We start from the raw sequence: 25,308 nt of genomic DNA, 5'->3' as shown, positions 1-25,308 counted from the left end.
AAATATTAATTATATGTCAAACAAAATTCTTGAAACGTTTCAAGATAATCCTTCAGTGTTTCTCTGATTTATGCTGAATCAAGCATTTTCATGATTTTCCTTTTTTCAGAAAAATATCAAAAAATGAGTGTTTTTTCCTTAAAATCTCAATCCACTTATCACAATAACCCACAAAAATGGTATCAACTTGTAGGAAATTTTATTCTCTTTCATATGACATCACATTTGTTGAAATCTGATCTTTCAATCAAATTCTATCTTTCGAATAACAAATTCAGTAAATATGGCGGCCATCTTGGACGCCATCTTGGATTTGGAGGCTTTCGCAACAAATTTTTTGAGGTAGACCAGTGGAATGTTGTTTGTTACAATAAAAACTTGAAAATAAGCATGGTCTACTTAGTTTGTAGAGAGAGTGCAACTCGACCTCTGTTTTTAGCTTTTGGCCCCCCGGTTAGTGGCCGTCGGTTTGTAGCTGTGTAGAGGCGGGGAGCTAGGGGCGAAGTGGCGCGTACGTGGATTTGAATTGGTATGCGCTATGCGAGCGTGTAAGAAATGTACATGCCGCATGCCTACTACGTAAACCCAGGGCCTAGGGAAGGGCCAAGGGGGGTACGGTGCGTATAAACGAAGAGACTATCATCTTTGTGCTTTGCAAGTGCCTTAGCTGCTGCAATACTGCGTGACAGCTGCAATAGCATCTGTAAAAACAGAGCGATCCCGATTGTGTCAGTGTTGTAGCTTTTGCGTAAATTATTTCTCTATCATCGACGTAATTAAGATGGCTGACGACTTCATGGGCGAGAAGGATGTCGAGAAGAAATTCCAAGCCAAGTTTGCGATAGTTCGTCGGGTGTCGGCGAGCCTGGTGGAACAGGCTGTGCGGTCTAGGGAAGATGTGAGTCAGCCGGAGCTGGCGAAAGCGCGAGAGCAGCAGACAAAATACATCGAGAGTCTGCGATCTTGCGGCATTGACGTCCACGAATTCGACTGTGATGAGAGTCTCCCCGATTGCTGCTTCGTCGAGGACGTGGCTGTCGTTCATGATGGCATAGCTCTCATCACTGTACCCGGGCATCCCTCCAGGCTGGGAGAGGTAAGTCAGGCGGATGATTCAGGCAGGCATTATGATCAACCCAACACCCCGCACTCCCTATCCATACACCATACGAAGCCATACGAAGCCATAGAGTGTACGCTGCAGTGCTTACGCAATGCACTGACCGTAACGCCACCCCGAAAGGTAGGCGAGGCGGGGTGCTGTGCAATCGCTGCGCTGGCTGGCTCACAGATCTCCACACGGTTCGGTTGATGATGCTCAAGGCAGGCGAACATATCTTTAGCCAACAGGCGTAGAGTAAGTAGCGTGAACCTGAGAAAAATGAGCCCAGAAGACATTTCATTTTATTTGTGCATAATCAGATCCTCCTAGATTCGTACTGTCCACATCTTCGTTTATTCTTTCAAGAAGCATCCCTACACCACATATGCCATGATGTGAATATAACTGCGATGAGGTTGAATACCATGATTCTGAATACTGACACTGACAGTGAGTCATGGGTATCTAGATAAAATATGGATGAAGCTACATTATTTATAGTATTAATATAACACGTACATTATGGGCTCTCACTATCCTGTAGGGTGTGGGCAGCTTAAATCAATACCAAAATCTGGTGACACTCGGTATATCCGTATATTCCATCTCTCTTGTATTGATCACTGTACATATAAATTATAATGTGTTTTGTCTACCACCTCTCCCACATTTTATGCCATGCAGTCACACATTATACTGCTTGTATCTGGTCATCAAAATCACCATTATCATTTGGTGCTACCATACCAGTCTAAAAAATTCTCCAGTCTGCCAGGATGTCAATTTGTAAAGGATGATGATTATACAGCATCGAGATTACCAGTCTCTTTCCTACCAGCACTGAAGAGATCCATGCAATTGATTGAAAAATTGCCCTTCATCGATTATGTTAATTACACACGATTATTCAGTGTTTTTGAGTAAGGGTCATGATTAAAATCATGGGCATACATAAATTTGAGTGGTATTCGATGAAAAATTAGATGAGAATATATTGAATTAGACAGAAAGATCCATCTGTACGGAGGAGTCTTAATTTTTTTTTTTTGACATTATCACTCTCCTCTGGAGACATAAGAGGGGATCTGTGAAACCAGACGCAGTCTCCGCGGAACATATCCCTGACGACCAGATACAGACCGCTCATTCGGTCAAATATTAAATGTGTTCTCCGTTAGATGCTCAGTTCACTGTGGTTACAAACTACCAATCACATGAAACACTTGTTTACAATAGGTATTCATGAAAGAGATCATGAGGTGTTGGTTCCCACAAAAGAATTTAGGTAAAATTACTACCTCAGGGTGCTGTAATAATGCAATACTTTGCATTGTTTCATTTACCATGCTATGAATGATGGTAATAGTGATGAAAAATCATGAATATATGAGACCTTCATATTTTAGCATGACAAGGCATATCACATGAAACATGAATTATTGCTTCCTGCTATTTTCATCTTAAATACTGTATGGCACACAAATGTTGCATTAGTGTCAGCAAGATATTGAGTATGCATGCGCAGAAGCACAGTAGCCACATAATACATACTTGCACTAAATAATCGCAGAAACAGACACACGTACACACACACACATACACATGGACACAAATTTAACAGTTACCGAGGTGAAGGTAGTGAGGCAAGGTGTTGGGGGTGGGACTGGACGCAAAGAACGAAGAATACTGCAACAGTGCTGGCATTGATATGTTCATGGTACAGTGGATAACGTCCTAGATGATATTTTATACGAACATGTCGATCGTAAATATCATTGCACACATTTTGTATCTTTTTCACAGTGGCCTGCATTATAATTTTACCCTGGTATGTTTTCTACCATTTGTATGCCTTCTGCCATATTTCACTCTCTATATATACAATGTATTTCACCACTTTGGGCTGAAAGTCGTCCACCATGACAAACAGATTTTATTCTCATGTTGGTAAGAATCGCCATGGAGATACAGAAGCTCCATGGTATCACTATCTACAGTTCAAAGACACACTGTGGCTTCCAAACCAGCACTTCTGTCTCCCAAGGATACAAAGGAAAGGTTATTTCTACTCGGTATACTATCAGATGGCCTACTTCCCAGTTTGTCTATAAACACCACTACAGCTAAAGTCATAAGTTGGTCTACTATCAATTACGTCTAATGCGCGTTTGGTCCAATCCTCACGTGGTCTAATGCTCAGTTTGGCTGATTATTTTTGGTCTTATTCCAATTTTGCATCTGTTAATTTTTTTCCCAGAGCTGTGTCTAATAAACTGTAGGTATAAGATGAAATGGACATATCCCATATGGAAGTAGACAAACTGGTAATGAGGCCAAGTGCAATTGGACTAAATGGTCATTAGCCGAACTGGTTGTAGACGAAATAGGATTAGACCATGTGGGTTGAGATTAAATGACTACTAGATGATCGAAGTGGGAGTAGATCAAGTGATGGATCACCCAAAGGAACAGGCCTGAGTGACAGGATTACACTGTATCTTCAAAGGAAGCCATACTTCTTCAAATGGCTTTAACCCTGAGTTTCCTGTGTGACCTCGTTGAATAAAGTCTGTCAAATGGGAAGTAAAAAGTTGCCACTCTCTGTCACTGTGGTGTCTCTTGGATATAATTATAAGGTGTCGTGTGTTGAGATTGCAATGAAAGTATAGAAAGAGACTACTGTGTACATTTAATATATAGACTAAACTATCATTTTAGAAGCTAAATACATAACTTTTTTTTTTAAATTTAATACATACATTGTATATATTCCAAAGGATGTTGGAGGTATCATGTTTTCCAGTTGTCAGTCAGTCCTTTTAAACATCAATCAATCCGTCTGTCCCAGATATGGATTTTATTTTATTTTATTTTTTTTTGTTTAATCTGGACACTCCAAGTCTCTGCAAAGTCTCACTTTCAATCCAGTAAAAAAAAAAAAAAAATGCACTGATGCACAGGAAAAGTAAACACAGTCCCATATTATATGGAAATGTGCCAAGTAAAAACATTGGAATACTGACTGAGCTATGGGATAGAGTGTAGAGAATCATTCACACAAAGTGTTTGAAGTGCTATTATTTTTGGGAGGCTATAAGTTTGTTGACCTCTTCTAGCCATGCTAGCAATGCACAAAAAGCAGCACCTTCAGTGTTTTTTAAATGCATTGTGAATGCAGCCCACACCCTGCATGTGTGCTCTAATTTTTGTTATGAAATGCTTGCCTCATAAACCTAAGAAAGTTCTGTCTGCTAGAGAAAATTTGCAAGTGGTTTGACATTATAATGCTATCATTCGCTGACTAGTATTTGAAAGCCTATATTTACACACAACTTTTATCCCATGTATTATATAATCATGTTAATGTCTTTCAGAGAACTCATTTTACTGACTATCAAGCAAGCTTTTATTGTAGTATTTACTTTGGACTGGTTCGCCAAATGCCATGGTCTCTAGATACGGTAATAGTAGTTGTAGAGACTGCAGCATATCATGCACCATTCCAAAGTATGGAGGAATTTATGGTACCTGCAAGAAAATTTAGTGCAAATTTATATCTAACCCTGAATGTAAGAGTACTCTTTGAATGTTTATGTTATTCTAAAAAGGTAATAAAGTAGAGTTGTCATATACTAATATAAATTACTAGGGTAAATGATGTATAGGCCTAGATGCTTTGTATGTCCCTAATGATGCTAGGGTCATTACCCCTTGGTATGTTTTTTATTGTCCATCCATCTGTCCATCTGTCCTTCCCATGTCCCGTGACAGTTATAAAACAACGACAGCAACAAAACGCGCTCAATAGATTTTCTTGGTACAAGACTTAGGTATTCTATACGAGGAGTAGATATGCTGGTTAGATTTCGAACTAGGAAAAAGGTCACTGAACTTTTACTAAAAAGAGACTTTCTGCTGTATCTTCATCTCTGCATGTGTAGTGGTAATGTAATCTGGTGTCTAGGATAGAAATTCAATGTAATAAAGATACACTTTATCCATGTAATGATATCCCCCTCCAAAAACACACACAAAAAAAAACAAACAAAAAAACAAACACAAAACAAAAATGTAAAAATGAAAGTAAGATGTCATTGCACTTCTGGAAAAAAAGTTATTTCCAGCAAGTACTTCAGCCTGGAATGCCCAGTAATAATATCAGTTGTAAGACAGGGGAGATATATGCAAGTAGGTTGACAATTATTTTTCACATTATTAGCATTGTAAGGTCATGACCCTCAAAGACCAGGTCCAAATGTCACTGTTCTTTGGTTACTGGTAAAATGTTGTTATATTTTTTTCCCCAGCCATAACTTTAGCTAAGAAAGTCCAGTGATATTATCTGGCAAGAATAAACAAAATGTATATAATAGACAATTGGTAGCATGAAATGACAGGGGTGCAAAGTCTAACATCAGGATCCAAAGTCACCAAAATCTAGCTCAAAAATAATTTCCTGGCCATATATTCCACTGAGTATACATGTAAATCAGTGGCGGATCCAGAGGGGGGTGCAGCCGGCGCATGACCCCCCCCCCTTCATTTTAAGAAATAAAAAAGAAAAAATGAAATGAAACCCGAAAGTGGCACCAGAAATATTAGTTGCCCCCCTTGACAGAATTTCTGGATCCGCCCCTGTAAATCAAATATGATATTATCAATCACTGGTCAGTGCTCCAGAACAATGGGCTTCATCGATGTACATAAATACAGGTGTATACTTACAGCAATTCACAATGGACTGTGTACAGCAGTCAAGCTGTTCTAGTTATTACCAAGTGTGGTCAGCAGAGCACAAAGAGATGGTTATTAATGATTCATGGTCATGATGCAGAATTCATCGGAGGGGACCACACAGTTGTCTTCAGAATCTTTCAAAGTCCTCAAAGGACTTAGAGAAAACTACATATGATTACTAATGTTATTTTGGCCGAATTAGCCTTATTTTTCCATCATCAAATAGATAGCATGAAAATAGTGCTTTGAGTATAACATTTGATGCTTTTCTTTATCTCCTTTCCTTCTTACCTTGTAGATCTGGCTTCTATTATGTGTCAAAATCAGTGGAAGCGATGATTTATCTATGAAGTAAATGTTTTAACTTAAGTGATAACAAATGAAAAAAATTAAAAAACTTGTTTTGCTGATCCTTTAGGCAATTATTTTTCAGTTACCAGGCACTATGTCAATACCAATTTGTGAATATTTTTGTTCTGATAATGTCATTATCATCATTATTATCACCATCATTATCATAGTGAGGGGTATTTTTAGAAACTTTACTGAAATGAAGATCAAGAACAGCCCCCAGTAAATGGAAAATGATATCTGGACTATAGGTCATTCATTTTGATGACACATTTAAATTATCTCACTCCTGCAGCCATTAGTTTGCATGATATGGTAATTGCATGGGTGCATTCTGTGATTTTGTTGTTTATTGGTTTCATTGACACTGAGATTAATTATTGATTATGCATCTTAAAATAGTGAAAGCAGCAGTTTGACACTGTATGCTGTTGTCATGGATACTGATTCTGGATTACAATTAGAACAACTGTGATTACACTTGAGAAAGAGAACTTGGAAAATGAACACCTGCTTACAGTGTGTATTGTTCATCAATGACTGCTGTGTAAAAACCTGTGCTGGAGTTGTTTGCATCCTGTTGCCATGACGACAATTGATGATGCACAGTATCATGGTTACAAGCTTTGTTTATATTAGCAATGTCACCAAGAAGCTGTTTAGAAGTGCAGGTATGTCATTTAATACTTTACTGGCTACTACTGTAACTTAAGTCCCAATATAAGGGGTTAGGGAGCAAATATGTTTTGCAATTTACTGGGTCGGAGAAAATGTTCAATTTTTTTTTGAGTGATTTTCATCCCCCACTCAATGTGTGTGTGTGTGTGGGGGGGGGGGGGGTTGCCTCTGAGCTCAGAGTTCACATTCTAGTAATATTTTAGCAGATATTATAGCAGAGCAGAACTTGTCATTGTCAGTCATATTCTTTTTCTAAACACAAATGTAATAATGTTTCGCTAATGTGACAGTCAAAAACCATCTGTATGAGATATTTATATGAAAGCTATAAATTGGATACAATTGTAAGATAATTTATTATGATGTCATTACTGATTGGTGACCACAATGACATCTGTTGGGTCAAAATGAAATGGAACTGATGAACATTCCACCAATCCTGAATGATATTCAGGGCTCTGTACTCATCCCCTACTATGAAAAATGCAATCAATCTGTACTGGATTGTGATGGATTGCATTTACTTTTCTAAATGAGAATAAGAAATGTGTTGAGATTAACAAGTTTTGAAAAAAAAAAATCAGTTTTTCTTTTTGTGTAGTACAGGATGATCAGGGCTGTTTGTGAGAAGATTGTTACAGGAGTTACCATTGATTGCAGTGTTGCTATATGAGTTGCTAAAAGTTACTGTAGTTTTTAAGCAACCTTGCTAACGATGTACACTTGACGTGGTATGGACAAAATTCGGTTTTGAAGAGATTATAGTGAGGTGACTCATTCTGCTGTCAGTTTGCAGATGGACCTATAGTTTTATGCAAAGAAAGCAAGCATACCTTGGGATTGACACACATGTGTAGAGAGCCGCCAAGTCATCAAGTGGTTTAGGGCCTCACCTCTGACAAACAAATATTGCTCTATCCACAGGATAAACCAGGAAGACCTCCATTAAAGAGCCATGATGCTTGGAACAGTACTCTACTCAGGGCATTGGGGGGGGGGTGCAAAATCTAATCATTTTCATGGGCTCATCATTTTGTCTTAACATGAAAACAATGAGAATGCATTTAAGAAAATTAATGAGTGCATAGTATGATATCAACTCTGTATTCAACATTTTATTACAGTCCATTGTAGTTGGCAGTAATGTGCCGAGAGGGTTTGTCCAAAAAGCTGGATATTCTTATCTTTTTTCAAGAAATCAAGGATATTATTCACATTGATGAAATTCTTCTGTCGAGTTGTTTTAAACTATTTTGGGATGTTTTATTCTTCTGTCGTGGCTACTACTAAAACTCTGATCAATTCAGTGCTTATTTATGTAGACATTTTATATCATATTCCATTGCTCTAGTTCTTTATTGCAAATACTATAACCACTTGTGTAATTGTCTCAGAAATCTAGTAACTTGCTGAGCTCATGGTGGACAGCCTAACACTTATATTACCACATCTCAGAATACCATTGACATTATGTACAGTTAGGTTTGGAGATGGTGAGAATAGGGTTAAGCTCTTTCTGATCTTTGCTCCAATTTCACCTAAAGTTCATTACAAACAGTCTGATATCTGAGACAAATCATCTCCCAGCCCTACATGTAGTTCTCATTCTTGCATTGCCCCTAATTGCAGCAAGACATGTGAAAATGAAATTCACAGTGACTGCTTTAATAAAATTGATGTGTGAAGACGAATGTACCTCCACTTGTGGTGTGTTGTCCTCACAACACAGACAAAACACATATTGACTTGTTGCATGGCATGGCTGGCAGTGTACACATATAATTCCGATATGATTTCACGTGTCTACAGAGCATTTGCTATCAAATGTCCACAACAAAGAAAACTACATTTCATGTTTGCCACCAAGCCCCCAGGGGAGGGCAGAGTCCACCAGTAGAAATCAATCAAATCCCTGCATTAAAGGGAAGGTATAGTATCGGTGGAGAAGAGGATTGGGCTTTTGACATTTTGCGAGATTATAGCAAGAAACCACTTTCTAAAAAGTTACAGAGCATACAATTCTATGAGGAATTCAAAGTTTAGATGGTGAAAATCAGTTTTGGAATTCCTGAGACATCCAAAAACAAAGTAAAACAAAGCAATGATCCCAATGAAAGGTGGGTGCCACCTTTAATCAGGATTGCTCTGTATTAGATATCCCAGCCATTTCAAAACCAATTTTCATCCAAGAAATGTGGAATCCCTCTTGGAATGACATGCTCATTCATAAAAGAGGTTTCTCATTATAAAAATCTCATTAAAAAATGTTAGAAACCTGAAGTTAGGTCTCGACTAAAGCTATATGATCCCTTTAAAGGTAATCATAGAACAGTGGGGGTTTTGATGAGAAAGCTGGCTGGAATAGCAATAGGGATTTCCCCAGGGAAGCGTCAATGAATAGTACATGCCACTCAAGACATTCAGATACTTTAGCTCAAGACCATCTACTCAGATTGCTTCTTCTATCTATTCTTCTATGACCGGTGTCTTTCATTGCCAAAACACAGACAAATGAAGTAACATGATGGAATGTGCCGACCAGTAACTTACATTTCTTTAGGACTACAGAATAATTATAACAGCCCATTGTCTTTTAATCGTACATTGAACCAAAAACCCCTGTACAGCCTTGTTGACTTCAGAACTCGTTTTTTTCTTTCCAGGTGAAGAGTATAGAATGTTTCTTGAATAATCAAAAATTATCATCACAAGTAACCTGTCAGAACATGAGATGTCAAATACCAGCATCTCTCCTCGGTATTCATTAGTCAGAGGGGTTTCCAGATGAAAACTCTCCTTTGTATGGGTTTTAAGGTACCATCTAATTTAGGGTAAAAAAATCTAAACTGTGTTCAAGTTTACTTTTTATTAAAAAAAAATGTGATAGAGTATACTCAGAACAAAATGATAAAATACTGCTACTGGTAAGGGTTAATGTGACATCTCATTCCTTGATATTCCTTTCATGACCCCCTCCCCCCCCCAAAAAAAAAGAATGGTAAGGATATATGTACCAATTACTGATATAGAAGATGTTTGCCCTTACCTCTTCCAATTTGCACAGTCACTCCCAATATACATTTCAAATTAAGTTCTAAGATTCTGTAACTTCCTGACTTCAGGAATGATTTTTTTATGCCTCCGCCAACGAAGTGGCCGGAGGCATTATGTTTTCGGGTCGTCCGTCCGTACGTCCGTCCGTACATCCGTCCGTCCCGTTTTGTTTTTGTCGATATCTCAAGAACCGTGTGGTGGTTTTGCATCAAACTTGGTATGAGGGTATATCCTTGGGGGATGATACTTTGTGTGGATTTTAGGGTCACAGGGTCAAAGGTCAAAGGTCACAGGTTATTTTGTGAAAAAAAAATTGAAATTTCATGTTTTTCTCCATATCTCGCAAATGGTTCAAGGTATCTACATGGAATTTAGTATATATGCTTGTACCGATGGGCAGTGATTATCTAGGGAAGTTGGGGGTCATGCATCAAAGTTCAGGGGTCAAAGGTCAAGGTCAACTCCTCAAAATATAACTACTTTCCTTATATTTATGCAATGCCTGAAGGATTTTTTTAAAACTTGATGTATGCATGTATAACCCAATATATATTCTGTGGGAAGTTTCTTGCCAAAAGGTCAAAGGTCAAAAGGTCAAAGGTCAAGTGAAAGTGCTAAATTGCACTTTTTCCTCCATATCTCAAAAATAACTCAAGGTATTGTCATGAAACTTACATATTTATGCATGTTCTACCTAACAGTGATTCTCTTTGGAACTGTGGGGTCAAAGGTCAAAGGCCAGGTTTCAATAATACTATTTTACCATTTGATACTGAAATTATACTTTTTCTCAATACCTTGAAAATTACTCAATGCATAAACTTGTAAAAGGGTCAAAAGTCAAGTGAAAATCATCAGTTCCCCCAAACACCTGCACTCTGACATTTTAATCATTCATCCAATTGAACCTAGTTCTAGGAAAGTGAACATTCAGCACATTTGTGTCAAACCTGTCATTTTAATATTTTGCCAATTGTGTGAAACTGTCATCACACATTGTCAAGACATTGTACTATAGACCTATTAGGAGAACCATGTATTATGGCGGAGGCATACACCAGTCGCCGTAGCGACATTTCTAGTTTTTTAATGAAACCTCTATCAATATCTGGTTTTATTGTATTTTTGTGTGAGCCAAGTTGAACATGCTGTGGATTGCACTTAAATGAAACAGGGATGATCCAGGATATATCATCATAAATTTTTTAAAAACTTAACAAACAATACCTGCATATGATGTATACTGATGGTGAAAAGAAAGTTGATACAAGGTGAATTCGAACAAGCTGTAAAAATATTATGACCTTTAGAATTGTGAATACATCTTCTGAAGGGCCACTTTTGATACCATAAAACCACATTTACAAAACCCCGCATCTTGCAATCTAGATGTACTTGGTAAATTTTGCCTGTATTAAATTGATTGATGGCGTAAAAGATTGAATATTTTGGAGAATGCAGTGCAATAGCTACCTTGTTCTCCTTTTTTTATGCCTCCGCCAACGAAGTGGCCGGAGGCATTATGTTTTCGGGTCGTCCGTCCATCCGTCCATCCGTCCGTCCGTCCGTCCGTCCCGTTTTGTTTTTGTCGATATCTCAAGAACGGTGTTGTGGTTTTACATCAAACTTGGTTTGAGGGTATATCCTGGGGGAGATAATACTTTGTTTGGATTTTAGGGTCACGGGGTCAAAGGTCAAAGGTCACAGGTTATTTTGTGAAAAAAAAAGGTTGAAAATTCATGTTTTTCTCCATATCTCGCAAATGGTTCAAGGTATCTTCATGGAACTTAGAATATATGCTTGTTCCAATGGGCAGTGATTATCTAGGGAAGTTGGGGGTCATGGTTCAAAGGTCAGGGGGTCAAAGGTCAAGGTCAACTCCTCAAAATATCACTACTTTCCTTATATTTACGCAATGCCTGAAGTTTTTTTTTTTTTTTTTTTTTTTTTAACTTGATGTATACACCCAATATATATTCTGTGGGAAGTTTCTTGCCAAAAGGTCAAAGGTCAAAAGGTCAAAGGTCAAGTGAAAGTGCTGAATTGCACTTTTTCCTCCATATCTCAAAAGTAACTCAAGGTATCATCATGAAACTTACACATTTATGCATGTTCAACCTAACAGTGATTCTCTTTGGAACTGTGAGGTCAAAGGTCAAAGGCCAGGTTTAGATAATGCTATTTTCCCATTTGATACTGAAATTATACATTTTCTCAATTCTTTGAAAATTACTCAATGCATAAACTTATAAAAGGGTCAAAAGTCAAGTAGAAATCATCAGTTCCCCAAATACCTGCACTCTGACATTTTAATCATTCATCCAATTGAACCTAGTTCTAGGAAAGTGAACATTCAGCACATTTGTGTCAAACCTGTCATTTGATATTTTGCCAATTGTGTGAAACTGTCATTGCACATTGTCAAGACATTGTACTATAGACCTATTAGGAGAACCATGCATTATGGCGGAGGCGTATCAGTCGCCGTAGCGATATATCTAGTTTTTCCATTACACCACACTGACACATACATTAAAAATTTAATTTGAATGGCCATTTGGAAGTTATGCTGTTAAATGCACAAACAGTTTCACTACTCTCTGATGTGGAGGATGATTTTACTAATTTACTGCTTGGTTGCATTTTTTGCTTGGTGAATGAAATATAGAGTAAGATCTGATCTTATGATCTTATTTTCAAGGTTGCAGATCTTTTATAGGGCCTACAGCCTTTGCACCAAGGTAAATTATGAAAAGAAAGAACATTTCGTCTGTTGAGAATGAGAAGGGCGTTAAGTTATCTTGAACACTATGGGTTTTGTGACGACTTAACGCCCTTATCATTCTCAACCGACGATTTGTCCAGAATTGAGTAAATAAAAAATACTGCCATTTAAGAAGTTGGAGGCTGTAATGCTCAGACTCTGCAGAGACTTATACCCCTTTTATACTGGGCATGACTTTTAGCACGCTTCTGAAGCGAGCTAACTTTAGCTCAGACTACAAAGTCATTTTATACTGCCATTCTCGACCACCCAAGCTTACGTGCGAGACCAGACCTAACGTGCATTACGTGGACTGACAAAACTGTCACATTTTTGTCAGTCCACATAACGTACATTCACCAAAAGTCTACAAATGGTATAAAACACAGTGTTCAATACATTTTGAGGGCTGTTATTATCTTTTCTATTCAATACAAAGCCATTCAGTTGCCAAACAACAAATTTCCAATGATCATTTATTATTTACCATTCATATGTTAGTACAAAGATGTCAGTCCAGCGTAATGTATGTTCACCCTCAAATTTTCATTTTGGCATAAATTCCAAAATTTCAGTTTTTTGGAGCAATTTTGGGGCAAAGTTATCTCTCATTAAAGTGTTCCCAAAGATCATATTGTATTTTGGGGTAATGCACATTGGAAACAGAAAATAAAGCAACATCCCCAAAATGTACCCCTTTACCTTGGAAGTGCCCGTTTGTGTTCTGAGTGTGGTATTCAGTGGGGACCACAAAAATTTGTTGGCTCCATTTGCATTGTCAAAATACCTTTGTGATAGGTAACACTGTAATTCACTTACCGTGTACACTGTATTACTTTTCTCATTCATAAAATAACACAGTATTTCAGGCCTGAAAGTTTAACACAACTCTCCAAGATAAGCTCTGTCTATTCATGTGCATTATGTCGTATACAGGGAAAAGACATGTGTAGGATCATGTTTAGAATTGCATCACTTTATGATGGGTGGTATTTCATGGCACGCTTCACACCCAGATTTCTCTTTTGTATATGAATTTACCTGCCTAAATACCTTGGAATTTCTGTGACTTATTTTTTGATGCATTTGCATTCACATTTTGATAATTTACCTCAACAAATGCAGTGGTATATCACAGTAAATATGAATGCAACAACTACATTTGTGTGTGATTGACATTAGAACAACAATGCTACTATGCCGGATTGCAGTCTTCTGTGGGCTTATGGTACTCTTGCTCAGTGCATGATATGTAAGTCAGGGCTCGACACTATCGGTGGCCCGGTGGCCCGGGGCCACCAAAAACGCATGTGGGGCCACCAAAATTTCAGAAATGAAGAATTTGGTGGCCTGATTGGGCCACCAAAAAAGGTTGGATGTTTGCCTTTGGGCCACCAAAAATAAAAGTTAGTGTGGAGCCCTGTGTAAGTAGTTTATTGCAAAGTACTTTGACATACACTCAAATCATTAAAAGGCATGATGTACATGTAGGGTCAAGAGAGAAGATAAAATAGCGTGAGATTCATGGGAGTGGGTAGGGCCTACCCATTAGTGAAATAGACAGTTTGCTCAAAGCAAACATGCAAACGTGCTCAAGGTGTGTTTGCAATTTGAGAGCTACTGAGGCTCCAGTGAACAATGTGGTATTTAGTCTCATGTGCAGGTACACACATGAGACTCATTTACTGATGTCATTAACCTGTTGAAGACTATTGCTGGGTAAACTCAAGCAGGTGTCTATGGAAAACGTGTGTAACAGCAAAACCAGCTCATCCTCAGTGAGTTAATCACACCAAGAGCACGTTGTACCTGTGATCATGGAATCAAACTTGTCAGTGCTGGTACGAATGTTGAACAAAAACCTCGAGAGTTGCAGAAGTGGATGGCAATTTGTTGCTGGTTGCCACAAAACTGAACGGTAGATATTGGTGTGTGCGCCCAAGAATTTGATTGTGTGGATAGCATTTGTAGTAAAATTACAAAGTGTTGTGGAATTACTCTATAGAGAGTGAATGAAGAGTGCGTGCACTAAGAGTAATATTATTCCACACATTTTCTCAAGATGAAATGAGGAAATCATTTGGGACAATGTAGATACAGTGTAATTAAATGAACAACAGTGTGCAGACACAGTATTCGTTCATCATGAATATGTATACATGTGTATATAATATAAAGAAAAAAGATGGTCTTTGGTATTCTTGTATGACATGTGTGCGCAATGCAACTCCAGTACTGGCCATTCATGTGTACATTTGAATGAGATAAGGAAGGAAGGTGATTTCCTCTGGTAATAACTAGTTGCTAGAGATAGTTACATGCACTGTGACAGCTGAAGGACACCATGGCATGATGTGAATGATGACATAGGTTGTATCCTTCCTCATTTTATATGATGGCATGTTTGTACTACACAAAATATTTGGGTGCTGTACCCTATGGATAAAGTACACGGTTGTAGTCACAGTGAACTGATTTAAGGTGAATTCCTTTTAATTCCTTTTTTCCCCTTTTTTTATCAGAACACACATTAACAAGGTATAGGAATAAGATGACAATATAGTAAAGCCAATATGTAATTATGATTCTTTTGAAATGAATTTGTGCATCATTGCTATGAAAGATAAGTTTAAAATAAAATTATGCTAGATGAAAAAAGATCGGTTGAAAATTAGTCTGAAGGAAGTAAAGTTTTATAAACACAACATTTGATCAGACTTGGATAAAAATGTATGGCAGATATGAAATTGTGTGAAGTTTTGCTAATGTTAACAAAACTGTTTTTGAATATTAGTCAGTATGAGTATGTAAATGAATGAGTTGATGGTGTCAATCCCGTTTTATACGACTCTACACACATTTTAGCAGGCTGTTTTTTTTTTTTTTTTTTTTTTTTGGGGGGGGGGTGGTTTTTGTTTGTTTGGTTTTCGTTTTCAAATGTAATCGTGTGACAGTCTTAAATCTTGACATTTGGTTGATCATTATTTCAAAGTTATGTAGCCAGGAATAACATTATGTTTTTGCACTTTCATAGCAGAAAAATATATTTTTATAGGATTTTGCACCTAACCAATGATGCTTTAATATGTTGATCTTGTATACTTTACTTTTTACCTACAAACCCAGTTAATATTTTGAACCATTAGTTCAAATCTTGACATACAACGCCTTCCTTCCTTGAAGGTGGCAATTTATATCCAGCTTTCTATAGATTGATAAAACAATAGATTCAGCTTTAGAGTCAGCTTTCTATAGATTGATAAAACGAAGGATATAGCTTTAGCTTCAGCTTTCTGTAGATTGATATAAAACAATATAAATTTATGAAGCAATTTCAAAGCTTCACATACGTTTGCCCTATTGTAAACATCACTGAAAACACGCATCAAAAAACAAGAGAACATTGTGGCCCTGACGAGATATGCAGACCGTACACGAACTGACCCTCTTGATCGAGCCATTTCCTGCAATTGACCTCCGGCATATGAGGTTACACTTACAACCATTGTCAAGTGTTGGTCATTAACAAGCGATCTTTATATATATTATGCTGAGAGATTGCTATCATATTATCACGGCAATCAAGTGTGTGGGCATTGAAATCAGTTTATGCCATTGTTTATGTCAACACATAATGCAGGCTCAGCAGTGTGGGAATTTTGGTGGGCTTAGTTTTTCTTCTCTGAGGATTTGCCTGATTCACGTTGAACCAGAACCAGATGGTTATTTGGTTCCAACAAGATGCTCATCAAAGGACTGCATGCTCTAATGTCAACTGCACAACTGATCGGAACTCAAGATTTGCTATGAATATTGATTTTTAACCGCCTGCTATTGATTTGATATTATGCACTACACCATTGTGCTCTTGCTGCAAGTCTGAAATTGCAGTAGACACACCCATTATGTATGAATTCTGTTCATTATGTTGTTGTTGTTTTTTCCTACCATAAGGTGTGCATGTGTATGCCTTGGCATGCTCATGTTGATACTGTGCTAGACTAAAACGCAAACTTTAATCAACAATGTTATACTGTTCCAATAGTAAACAGTGAAATTTATGAATTTATGGATTCATATCAGGTTCGTAGTAACAAGCTTTTCCTGGTGTTCCTGATAAATAAAGATTGGTACTTGAAATCCACCCTGCATACATTAGTTGCTGCTGCATGTATGTCAGACAAGCCTTAGACAAGCTTTCTGGTAGTCAGGAACAACATTCGTGTAAAAAATATGCACACTGTACAAGTTGAATGTGTTATTATAAGCCGGTCTGTTGTGTGTAAATGCTTTCTGTGTGAGACTTGTACAGTAAAAGAGCAAAGGCTAATAAAGTTTTTCATCAGTCATACTCCATTGTGGCTGTGTCTCCCTTTAATATGAATTTCACAATCAAGCAGGTGCCTTGTAATTTGCAGCAGGAGTCAAACCATGGAAATATGTCCATTATACTACCCAGCTCCATGGTCAGACTAAGTGATTGCCCAGTGGCATATAGGGCAATCCATCCAAAGCAGGTGGGGTACCTGGGCATAGGGCAATTCAAAAACCCCGGCAAGCAAACCTCGATTTATATGATTGCTAGGAAAAATGCTTATAAAATACCACTTTGTTATGTGAAGTTGTGCTTGTATATTTGCTCCAAAGCAGTACTAATCGTTTCACACACAAAAGAACTACAAAAATTCATTTTTAGAAAGTAACAAAATATGAAATACATCACATAGACACAAAGGAGTGAATAAAACAAATATTCATGTTTTGAATATCAACGACAAGGTTTAAAAAAAAAAAGTGTGACTGTGACTTAGTGTCATTACACATATTCAGCTATGAGCAGCATTGAAGTGATATGCAGTCAAACTCTAGATGAAAAATGAAGCAGCGGTATTTTGGAATTTGATTATAAACTATGCAAAATCGAAATTTCTTAGATAAATTGTTTTAAAAAATGTATGTCTGTACAGATGTTCATGCTCAAATCATTCCAAAATTAAAAAAAAAAAAGTCATGATTGCATAGATGCCAGTTTCCTGGAAAAACCTGAATTCAAGCTGTGACTACATTTAATCTTTAACATATCTAAATACTGCCTGCTCTGCAGAGAATTACAGGACTAAAAACAAAAATGACAACATTTTGTACATTTAATGCTCTGTAATCATGAAAGATTAGTGGAAGCCATTTTGTCAATCCCTTGTGTACATTTATGTTAATGTGATATCTAATGGCAGTGCACATTATTGTACTCGTTACGTTGTAATTGTAGCGATAATAGATTGCTTTTTGTTGATTATGTCTCTAGGAGAAAAAAAAAAATCCAAATACTGTGGAGACAGTATAAAACCCTTGTAGAGGGAAATCCATAATGGAAACACGCTGCACCTGTCGAGCCATGGTGGTGTTAAATTGTGCATTCTGCAAGGACAATAGGGGATGGGGCTCCGCCCGTCACTTCAGTAGCCCTTCACCTAATCATTGAGCAGACAACCACGGGTCAAAGCCGCCATCATAATGTATGTAGCCTGTATTAGTCACATTGGCTCTTTAACCCACTGTGTGCCGCATTACTTTCAGGTCCATAGGCTGTGTGTGTGAAATTCGTTTACATTTGACTCATTGGCATCGAAAGGGTTAAAGGTCCTGTTTACCTTTGGGAGCAGTGATTTGAAAAATGTTCAAGATATCACTTTTGATGCATATGTGTAGGTCAGTTGTATCACAAAACATCCTACCGTATACAATTTTTGCAATAAAGCCTGAAATATAAGGAGATATCACTATTTTTCTCATTAAACCATGACTGTAGATGGTTTAGTCTTGAAGCATTTTTATTATAACTATTGTTAATATTTTGTATATTCAACAATACTTAACATTGATTGTACTGATTCAAAATTTTTACATTGGTTGTTTCCATCCCTAACTCACATTCTAGAACTACAGTATTGTGAAGCAATTATACTGAGTTTTTTGTTTTATCTGCAAATGGCAAATAATGCCTTTAACTCACTCTTTCTTCCTGACAGGTGTATTTTACATGTCATGCCGTGTCATTTACATTCGAAAGCCATGGGGTGTAGAGGATTCATGCAGACAACATCTTCACCACAAGCTCTCACTAAGAGGACAGTATGCCTTGCATTGATTACTGGATTGAAATATATGAATATCATCCAAAATGAAATGAAAATGAGCATCATTGCTTGAATGAAACAAAACAAACAAACAAAAACAAACCAAACAAGTCAAAACAGGAGATTCCATCCGGTCAGCACATTGGATCATAATTACCACATTATTCAAAAAAATGAACTATCTATATATGTACAGCATTTATGCTTATGGGCCATCAGAATGAAGAATTTAATCAGAATTAATGTTTCACTGCCTTTTTTTTTTTTTTTTTTTTTTTTTTTAGTAGCAAACTTATCAAACACTGTGATTTATAAGTCCATGTTTATACCTAGGGAGTGTTTTCTCCAATTCTAGATCCAGACACTATGCATGTTTACAGAGAAAGCAAAGAAAGGGAAATGAGATATTTTAAAGGGAAGGTAAACCCAAAGAGCAATGTGGATTGAGTGAAAGCAGCAACATTAGTAGAACACATCAGTGAAAGTTTGAGAAAAATCGGACAATCGATGCAAAAGTTATGATTTTTTAAAGTTTTGGTGTTGGAACCGCTGGATGAGGAGACTACTAGAGGATATGACGTATGAGTGGACAACAATACAAAGAAAATATAAAGGATATTCAACAAAAATTCACTTTTCTAGAATTATGAAAGAGCAGTGGACCAACCGCTTTCAGAAGGCAGGGGGAATAATTGCTACCCTTAACATATGTCAATATCAAGGTGATGGAATTTGTAATTTTCATGAAAAATGGATTTTTGTAGTATTTTCTTTATATTTTCTTGATATTGTAGTCCACTCATACGTCATAACCTCTAGTAGTCTCCTCATCCAGCGGTTCCAACACCAAAACTTTAAAAATTCATAACTTTTGCATCGATTGTCCGATTTTCTTCAAACTTTCACTGATGTGTTCTACTAATGTTGCTGCTTTCACTCAATCCACATTGTTCTTGGGGTTTATCTTCCCTTTAAACCAAATTTGAGGTGCTTGGAGCACTGAAAGTGAAATGATGATAATTCTGGTAACGATCATAGCAATGATAATAAGACAGCTCTTGTATGTCTACAGAGTCAGCACTGTTCTACCGCTCGGCAGGGGCCCTACCACTGAAATTATGTTATCATTACCAGGCAAACATGTAACATTTAACTACATGTGTAGATTAGTTGAGAGGTGGGTTGGTTGGTTAGCCGTCTTATCTGAAGATGTATGCACCAGATTTTAACCGAGATATTGTCCTTGTGGGTCCAAAGCCTTGTCTATTCTAACATTCACAGTACACCCACTGGTTATAGAATAAAAGGATAGTGAGGAAAAAAAAGAAGAGACTGAAGCACAAGAATTCTATCTGTTATACCACATGCTAGTCTGGTATTTGAAATATACTACTGTCATACTCAATGCAACATTTTTAATTACTGTTTGAAGAGTCACAAGAAAGAATAAAGATAATAGTATACTGCTGATCTTACTCATAATTGCATATCCATTGAACATTATTATTAGAATTTAAGAGTTTACAGCACAATGCAAGATAGTGTGTCCATGCCATTTCGAGCTGAGGTACATTTAAAGGCATCATACCATTTTCAGATGAAATAAAAACCCAGCTTTAGTGCTTCAAAATGGTTCTAAGATGTGAGATAGGCATAGAAACAACCAATATAAAAGTGTTAATCATTATAAACAATGTTAAGTATTCTTAGATATATAAAAGTGTGAACAATCCTAAAAACTGTGTCTAGAATAAACCATCCACAATTAATGGTTTATTGAAAAAAAAAGAAGAATAGTGATATCTCCTGATATTTTAGGCTTCATTGCAAAATTTTTGTATGTAAGGATGTTTTGTGTGATGCAACCGACCTAAACATGCATCAAAATGTGATAACTTAGACATTTTTTAAACCCCTGCTTCCAACAGTAAACAATACCTTTAATTGGAGAAAGTGTATGGAAAACAAGTTAAGATGCTCTTTGTGGCAGATCAATTACACTGTACTTGACTGTATAGATTGGGTTTCCCCTGGGTGATTTTTTTTTTTTTTTTTTTTTTTTACCCTGTTCACCAGAAGGGTTTCCAGAAGTTGAGAGACTCTCCGATTACCTGGACAATCCTTGAACTGCAGCAGCTTGAGGTTTAGGGAAGAACTCAAATAGGTTAATGAGGACATAAAGATAGTCAATGTCTTGTCTCTCTGAGGGGGCCCAAAGGCAGGTCTAGTCACAGATCCAGGCATTGGCACACTGGGTGCGCCCTTTTTTTGTTAAAGGGGATGGCTAGTAACTGATCAGTGGGAATCATTGGGAATGCTGGGGGATGAATGTTCCAATTCTTGTGGGATTCATTTAAGAGTACATAATATATCTATTGTTGTGTGAAAATTTTTTGCTTCAGAATGGTCTCATATTCAAGTAATAAGCAGTTTAATAGTTCCCAACAGGCTAGCATGCCTGTACAGTGACGGGGCAGAAAACTGCACATTACTTGAATATGAGACCGTTCTGAAGCAAATAATTTTCACACAATAGATATATAATGTACTCTTAAATGAATCCCACAAGAATTGGAACAATCATCCCCCAGCATTCCCACTGATCAGTTACTAGCCATCCCCTTTAAAACAAATGAAATAAAAAGAATAAATGGAGGGTCGCATGCCCCCTTTTAATTTTGTAAAGGCGCCCCTCCTTTATGGAATTCCTGGATCGGCCCCTAAGGTCGGTGCCATGTAAGTTGCCTGCTTATAAAGCATTCAATGCTTCTTTAGTGGTCACAGGAAACAAGATCAGTTGGGCGATTTGATTTATTAAATCCAATCTGATCTGATTTAAACTAGTCTATTGAACCTAATCTCCAAATTCATGAAATTCTTCATCGAGTTGTTCTTCGTTGCGACTGGTTTAAAACAAGTTGCCCTACATCGACATAAATGAGCACTGAATTGGTCATTGTTGTACTGATCAATAATTCAGTGCTTATTTACATCGATGTATTGGGCAATTTGTAAATTAGTTGCAATAAATCTAATCTAATCTCATCTTTAATTTCATCTAATCTAATCTAATCTAATCTAATCTAATCTAATCTAACCTATAAGTAGTCTTATCCAATCAGTGAACCTCCTAAATTTAGACATATGGGTCAGTCTATATATATATCTCAAGGTCATCTGTTGTTATGTGATAAATGTGTACAGTAGACCTAATATAGGCAAATGCACACACCAGTGTACAAGGCGGCTGTGTATAATGTTGTGTGGTGTATAATATCAATTATGAACTAATGTGCATGCATGTGTCCGCATTTTATCAATGCTGCTAATGATGGTATAATAAATGACTATGTGATTAAGCTGGGTTTTAGCAAATCATATCGCCATGACGCAAGTTCATAATTATCATCAAATTAAAGCATCAACTCCAAATATTGCAGAATATCAGGGCTAATACTAGTGATTACGCTGCATCTTGATTTTGATCATCAATATTGACTACTGGTTCCTGTGACCGGTTCATTAGAACTTATGTCAAATTTAACAAGAGAATGCAAATAAGAGTTTGTACTTTGTATTTTAGTCGGGAAGTATTCTAGATGACCATGTACAGTGGCGGAAAAACAACAAAAAAACTCTTTCATGGTTCTACAGTGCGTATCAAAAAAAAAAAAAAACGCAACAAGATTTAATTTCGAATTTGTGAAGATTGTGTTAACTTTACACCAAAGTGAGTAGCAATATCTTAAAGCCACGTATCTCCTCTTTCCAAAGATATCTTATTTATTCTTACACGGTCATGGATGGCTGAGTAATCATTCTTTTTGGACAATGGGTCAAATTGGACTTGGGACCAAGTTTCAGTAAGTAAGACCAGCATAAATCCTTTTCAATTCTCCCCCTTTTTTGGAATGTCGTAGAGAAAAACTGAATGTCTGGGCTGGACTTTGTGGAAACGGTTTGCTCCTAGGCTTAGGGCCCTTCATCTTTGAAAACAACGTGAACGGAAATGGATACTCACAATTTTTAAATGAATATGTGATTCCTAAATTAATGGAAAATTTTCCTGTGCAACAAAGGGGTGTGTTGGTGGGCACAGGATGGTGCACCAGCCTATCGACTATAGTTGCAGTAAGAAATAGATTGGCTGAGGTATTTGGAAATCGGGTGATTGCCTTGTATCATGATGTGGAGTGACCACCACGATCTCCGGATCTGATTTGTTTTGAATTTTTTCTTTGGGGTTATCGCAAGAGCAAAGTGTTCATTACCCCTCCACCTGACATTGCAACTCTGAGACATAGAATCACTGATGAGTTTGAAGCTCTACACCACCAAGCCCCAATGATTCGCAGGGCTGTGCGTGAGATGGAGAAAAGAGCTAATCTTTGTGTGGAAAGGAATGGTGGACATGTTGAGGGGCATGGGATGTAATGTTAAAAAGAGACATCCGGAAGAAGACAATGGTAAGTTGCGATTATTAATTTCATTATTCCATGTGTTACGTTAATTTTTAATAAGGTGCATTGGTTCTTGCAGTGTCTAAACTTGGTCCCAGGTCCAATTTGACCCATTGTCCAAAAAGAATGATTACTCAGCCATTCATGACAGTGTATGAATAAATAAGATGTCATTGGAAAGAGGAGATACAAATATGTGGCTTTAAGATATTGCTACTCACTTTGGTGTAAAATTAACACAATCTTCACAAATTTGAAATTAAATCTTGTTGCGTTTTTTTGTTTTGCGTTTTTTTTTTTTGTTGATACGCACTGAATAATCACACACACCCCTTCATAAATCTTCAGAGATGTTAGATTTGGTGACAGGTTTACCTATCATTAGTCATGAAAGCTTTCAAACCACCTTTTTCTATCATGTCTATCTGTTTATCCCTCTGTGATTGATTTCACCGTCTGGCATCGAGATGCTTCACTTTGCATCAAATATTATCCAATGAGCTCTCAACACGAAGACTTAACGCTGTTAAACGAGAGACACAACTTGCACGAAAACAAATCAATCACATGAACTTTAAATTGAGGGAAGGAATAATGATGGGAAGACATTCGTCGCTTCAACATTTTGGATTGTCTCGTCAGCGATGAGTGCCATGGGATGATAGGACCAGCAGGAATGACATGGAACCGACGAGATCTGAAGGTTGATCGGCCCGACACCTGCGCCCGACTTCGCGATCATAGTACTTTTTTTCGGCGCAGCACGTGAATGTGAAATTTCAAAACCATATGCACACTGTCCTCTTGCGTTCACCCGACACTCGTTTGCACACCTGAGTCCTCTCAAGTACAGGCTGTGGGAGTGAGAACATCTAGCTTCGTCTCTTTGCATGTTTTAGTTCGTTATTCCGAAGGTTCTTCAATCGAAATATGAAATTAGGTTCGTTATCCCGAAGGTTCGTTACTCCAAATAAAGAAATGAGGTTCGTTATTTCGAAGGTTCTTAATTCCGAAGGATCGCTACTACGCACCTTCTTTTCATTCTGCTGTGGGTTTTTTATTAACGAAAATTCGAAATGGCGAACCTTAGTTCATTTTCGGACGAACGAACCTGAACAACGCCACAATTTGCAAATTATATGAATGATAATGATAAAGGTATAGGGATTTTGTAAGTTTCTTTCAGAATAACGGATCTTGGGAATAACGAAACTTATTTCATTTTCGGACAAATGAACCTTCGGAAAAACGAACTTCACCCGATACATTACATTACCCCCTGCTGTGGTGAAAGGCCGCAAACTTTGTCACGAGTTCTCAAAGGGTGGAGGAGATAATCGTGGTTTTAGGGTCATCTGAAAACGTCATCTTGTTAAAATCCGCTTACTGCATTGCGCCAAGGTGGACCATGCATGGTCTGTCAGTGTTAATTTCAAAGCCTCGAGAGTAAGGGCGGGGCGCGTGTTTTTTGTTTTGTTTTTTTTTTTAGACGGCGCAGATTGGGGACCCTAAAAATCTATTGGGGACCCTATCCCTAAACCTAACCCTAATCCTAATCCTAACCCTAACCCTAACCCCAACCCTTACCCTAACCCCAACCCTAACCCTAACCAAAAACCCTAACTCAACGTTTTTCCCATAGGTTTAACACGCGACATGCCCCAATCTGTGCCGTCTTAAAAAAAAAACGCGGGCGGGGCAATGGGGCCCCATGGCAAGGAGAATCCAAATCGGGGGCTACAGTTAATTTTACGTGAATGGCTGGCTGTCTGTCAACATACAACGAACTCATTCTCTTGCGGACATTTCATTTCGATCTCACAAGAACCCAAACCCCGTCTGAATGATAGTTTATACGATAGCGCACAACATCACAAAGCTATGCTCCTACTTCAAAGCTTGCTTTTGAACTTTGGCCCTCTAATTTTTATTGATGACACCTTTTGGCCCGCGTGGGCGATTAAGTGTGGAAACTTAACGTGTATCAATTTACAACATGTTTACATAACATGCAAGAGCCACTCA

At 37.5% G+C, this 25,308-nt stretch overlaps 1 protein-coding gene across 1 annotated transcript in view; it reads left to right on the top strand.

Moving 5' to 3' along the window:
• Positions 1 to 762: 762 nt before the first annotated feature.
• The window catches only part of LOC140240925 (N(G),N(G)-dimethylarginine dimethylaminohydrolase 1-like), a 77,626-nt gene continuing 53,080 nt past the window's right edge, over positions 763 to 25,308 (top strand). Inside the window, exon 1 of the mRNA XM_072320697.1 lies at positions 763 to 1,096. Within this exon, the coding sequence (XP_072176798.1) occupies positions 782 to 1,096 (315 nt within the window). The 5' untranslated portion in view covers positions 763 to 781. The remainder of the gene's footprint in view (positions 1,097 to 25,308) is intronic.

This window comes from Diadema setosum, chromosome 17, assembly GCF_964275005.1.
Source record: "Diadema setosum chromosome 17, eeDiaSeto1, whole genome shotgun sequence".
In the NCBI taxonomy this organism is placed as follows: domain Eukaryota; kingdom Metazoa; phylum Echinodermata; class Echinoidea; order Diadematoida; family Diadematidae; genus Diadema; species Diadema setosum.
The sequence above is the reverse complement of the archived record's forward strand: the minus strand, read 5'-3'. Positions and strand labels throughout refer to the sequence as shown.